Source organism: Macadamia integrifolia, unplaced genomic scaffold (assembly GCF_013358625.1).
Source record: "Macadamia integrifolia cultivar HAES 741 unplaced genomic scaffold, SCU_Mint_v3 scaffold_5A, whole genome shotgun sequence".
Lineage (NCBI taxonomy): Eukaryota > Viridiplantae > Streptophyta > Magnoliopsida > Proteales > Proteaceae > Macadamia > Macadamia integrifolia.
Window position 1 is genome coordinate 145,496 of NW_024870671.1, and position 4,004 is coordinate 149,499.

At 36.7% G+C, this 4,004-nt stretch overlaps 1 protein-coding gene across 1 annotated transcript; it reads left to right on the plus strand.

Annotated features, from left to right (window-relative positions):
- The first annotated feature begins 1,565 nt into the window (after positions 1 to 1,565).
- On the plus strand, positions 1,566 to 3,677 carry LOC122071708 (protein NUCLEAR FUSION DEFECTIVE 4). The gene is made up of 2 exons (XM_042636093.1): positions 1,566 to 2,895; positions 3,020 to 3,677. Exons 1-2 carry the CDS (start codon positions 1,715 to 1,717, stop codon positions 3,441 to 3,443), a joined length of 1,605 nt encoding a protein of 534 aa, XP_042492027.1. The 5' UTR covers positions 1,566 to 1,714; the 3' UTR covers positions 3,444 to 3,677.
- Positions 3,678 to 4,004: the final 327 nt, after the last annotated feature.

Sequence of the window (4,004 nt, forward strand, 5' to 3'; positions counted from 1 at the left end):
ATTTAGAAACGTTAGGCATTATTATTGGGATAGGGTTTTTCTTCACCAATAGTGAAAAGACTAAAGAGATTTTACCCGTTGATTGAACCCATGAAAGGTCTTTTGGATTTTATTTAATTGGGGACGGGCGTTGATGATGAAACTCACTGTTTCAATAGTTCTAACATCGGATCAAAGTGGAAGTGGAGAGAGAGAGAGAGAGAGAGAGAGAGAGAGAGAGAGAATTTTTGGCCTTATGATTGATGCAATCAATATTTACTATAAAGAAAGAAAAACAATTTTTGAAAAAAGGGGGGTGTGGGACAGTAAAAATGAAAACCTAAAAAATATGTAAAAATGAATGAAAATTACAAATAAATAAGGGACCCAATAAAGAATCACACAATATAAGGATTTATATGGTTTGACAAGATTGCGTACGTCCATGGTGAGATAAGAATTATTTTAATAAAAAACAGAAAATAATATTATAGCCACTCGTCGTCATGCTTTTCAAATTAGAAAAGAAATCCCTCGCTACAAATTTATAGTGAGACATATACAAGTACACGTTACTGAACCCCTATATGGACCCCCAATTTGTTGAGATCGACCTCAATAACAAATATAACACGCAAGGTGAATCAATTACTGTAATCCTCAAGCCCTCAAACCCTTCGATCCCAACAATTGATATGCCTTTTTTCTGCAATTATCAAGTAGCTCACTATACTAGCATAAGTGCCTAACCATTCTCTATTTCTTTTATGCTTTATTCCTAACATTTCTATATTGAATTCTACAAGGAGCTGCAACTTGGTTCTAAGCAGTTAAGCATATATCCATGGCTCAGTCTAGTTACTTTCAGGAAATCTTCTTTTTGAAAATGTCCCATTTTCTCCTTAACCTGTTGTTGTTCTTGTCTATGGAGACTCAGGCTCGTTTCAACTTTGACAAATTACTCGAATTTGTCTAGTCAGAATGACGTGATAGATAAAATGAAATATTGGGTGTGAATTTGAAGCCACGCTGCGATGGGTTGGCATCACTATTACATCACTCTACGTCTCAATCACGTCAGCACTTCCGGCCGCCTTCCTACTTGTCTGGCCCAGAATATAAATAGAAAGATTCTTGCGAAAATTACGAGATTATTTAAAATTGGGTTTGAGTTTCTGATTAAGGTAAATTGGGTATATAATTCGGTAAAGCTAAAACCAATTTTAGGTAATTTTTCTAGACAAAAGCAAATGTTTTCATCGTAACTTGATTGCGCTCTTATTCGGGTTTGGTTTGTAGTTAAAGAAATAGAATCTCAAAGAATATTTTAAAAATATAAAAATTGAAGAAAGACAAAGGAGAAATGAATTATTCCTTTTCTTTGGCGGTCAATCCAAACAATAGGAAAGCTCCTACAACCCCGCAACAGCAAAAAGTTTTCTAATCCAATCCCAATCTCTTTACACACAGCTTTAGATCTCAATTTGCGTTGTAACGTCTCATAGGTGACAACAACGTACACTTTAAATGCTCGAGCTGGTGGTGGCCATAAGCAGACCACATTAGTATCTTCACAACCACAATTTCCTACTCTTCATTAATTCACAGCTGAATTGCCATTACTTCCTCTCTATATATCTTTTTCTCTCTCTAGTTTTCTATATTAACAAACCCACACCTTGAAGATTACCCAAAGCTTGAAGAAATCAGTTGTCGAGTAGAGTAGAACTGAGCTATGCCTACTTCAACTACCATTCAATGGCTAAGCCTAGTGGGTAACATTTGGCTCCAATCAATCAGTGGAACAAACACAGATTTCCCAGCTTACTCATCCCAGCTCAAACAACTCCTTTCAATCTCCCAAATTCAACTAAACAATCTAGCATTTGCTTCAGATGCAGGGAAGCTCTTTGGTTGGTTTTCCGGCATTGCCGCAATTCACCTTCCTCTTTGGTTAGTACTCTTGATTGGTTCCATCCTTGGGATGATTGGTTATGGTTTCCAATTCCTATTCCTTATCAAGGGAATCTCTTCACTTTCATATTGGCAGTACTTCTTGCTCACTTCTCTAGCTGGAAATAGCATTTGTTGGATCAATACAGTTTGTTATGTTACGGCCATTCGAAATTTCCCATCTAATCGACAAGTTGCAGTGGGGATATCGACGAGCTATGCCAGTTTAACTGCAAAGATTTTTACTAATATAGTCGAATGGGTCTTCTCTTCTTCACCCATGAAGAAGGCTGAAGGGTATCTTCTTCTTAATTCAATTGTGCCTATAGGAGTCTCTATGCTCACTGCACCTCTTCTTAGAGAGGTTGAGGTGAAGAAGGATAAGGAGAAGGAGAAGCATATAGGAGGAGGTTTCATTGTTATGTTTGTTATAACAATAGTAACCGGAATTTACGCCGTGATCGGAAGCATGAGAACGATATCCAATGGTATCTCGCCGTGGATTCTTGTGGTTGGCATGGGGTTTCTGCTAGCTGCTCCACTAGTGATCCCTTTGGTCACTTGGTTTAGAGTGATTTTGGAGAGTAAATCTTGGTGGAGTAATAGCATGAGAGAGAAGAGAATTCATCATCTTCAAGTGACTGATCAGGTTTGTGTTAGTGAGGAAATAGAGATTGAGATCAAAGAAGCACAATTAGAGTTTGAAGTTGAAGAAGAAGATGTTGAGATCATTAGAGCTAAAGAAGAGATTGGAGTGATGTTAATGATTCAAAGGGTGGACTTCTGGTTATATTTCTTTGTTTATATGTTTGGTGCAACACTTGGGTTGGTATATTTGAACAACTTAGGCCAAGTAGCTGAGTCTCGTGGATACTGTCAGACTTCTTCTTTGGTCTCATTGTCTTCCTCCTTTGGTTTCTTTGGGCGTCTCCTTCCTTCTCTCCTAGACCATTTTTTCTCAAAGTAAGCCTTTCTTTCTTTGTACTAAATGTACCACCTTCCTTCATTAATACCATTATTACTTGTCTTTTGTCTAATAAAGAGAAGGTAGTTCATTTGAATTAATTTTTGATTGTAATGGTTTCAGAAGTAGGTACATGATATCAAGAACAGCATTTATAGCAACACTGATGGTCCCAATAGCAGGAGCATTTTTCTTACTTCTCAACCCTGCCAATCTCTCTCTATACATCAGTACCGCGATTATCGGAGTATGCACCGGTGCAATTTCTTCAGTTTCAGTCTCATTGACACCGGAGTTATTTGGTACCAAGAATTTCAGTGTGAATCATAACATCGTCGTTGCAAATATTCCTTTGGGTTCATTAATATTTGGTTACATGGCAGCCATTCTTTATCAAAGAGCTGGATTTGAAGGACATGGGAGATGCATGGGGGTTGAATGTTATAGAAAGACATTTATCATATGGGGTTCTACTTGCTCTCTAGGAACTCTTCTTGCTTTCATCCTCTATCTTCGGACTCGAAAATTTTACTTGCAGAGGCTTTGAAGTAGTAGAAATCTATAGATTTGCAGCTTCAATGGCTTAGTTATGCCATTAAAATCAATGTTCTCACCTTCCTTTTATTGTCGGTTTAAACTGTAAACTATAAACAGTTCTGATAATACAGATTTACCCAACAGAGATTACTGTCATAGTATTAGAAGTAATCATTATGATGTAGGGAAATCTTGTTGTAACCAAACTTTGTCAAAAGGAAAGTAACCTTACATTTTGAGTAAATCTCCATATAACCCAAAGAAACAAAACCCACTTTAAATTAAGATAAAACAATGATGATAATTTTATCATTATCCAAAATATCCTTATCGTATGAGGTTTCGAGAACCATCTTGGTATCAAAGTTGGCGTGATCAATCAATCGTAATTACACCGAGCCAAGTGCAAGTGTTTTACTAACTTCTTCTATACTTCAATATCAGTAGAAAAAAAAGTATGCGAGATAATCAAAACGTGTAGGAATAAAACGAGGGAAAATCAGAAGAATTCACAACTTCTCACGTCACTCCATGGAGTATCATATTGAGGGTTTTTTTTTTTTTTTTTTTT

Excerpts from the sequence above, each read along its gene's own strand:
- LOC122071708 (XM_042636093.1), top strand. The coding sequence starts at position 1,715 with ATGCCTACTTCAACTACCATTCAATGGCTAAGCCTAGTGGGTAACATT. Across the intron at positions 2,896-3,019 it reads CTAGACCATTTTTTCTCAAA|AAGTAGGTACATGATATCAA; the intron begins GTAAGCCTTTCT and ends TAATGGTTTCAG.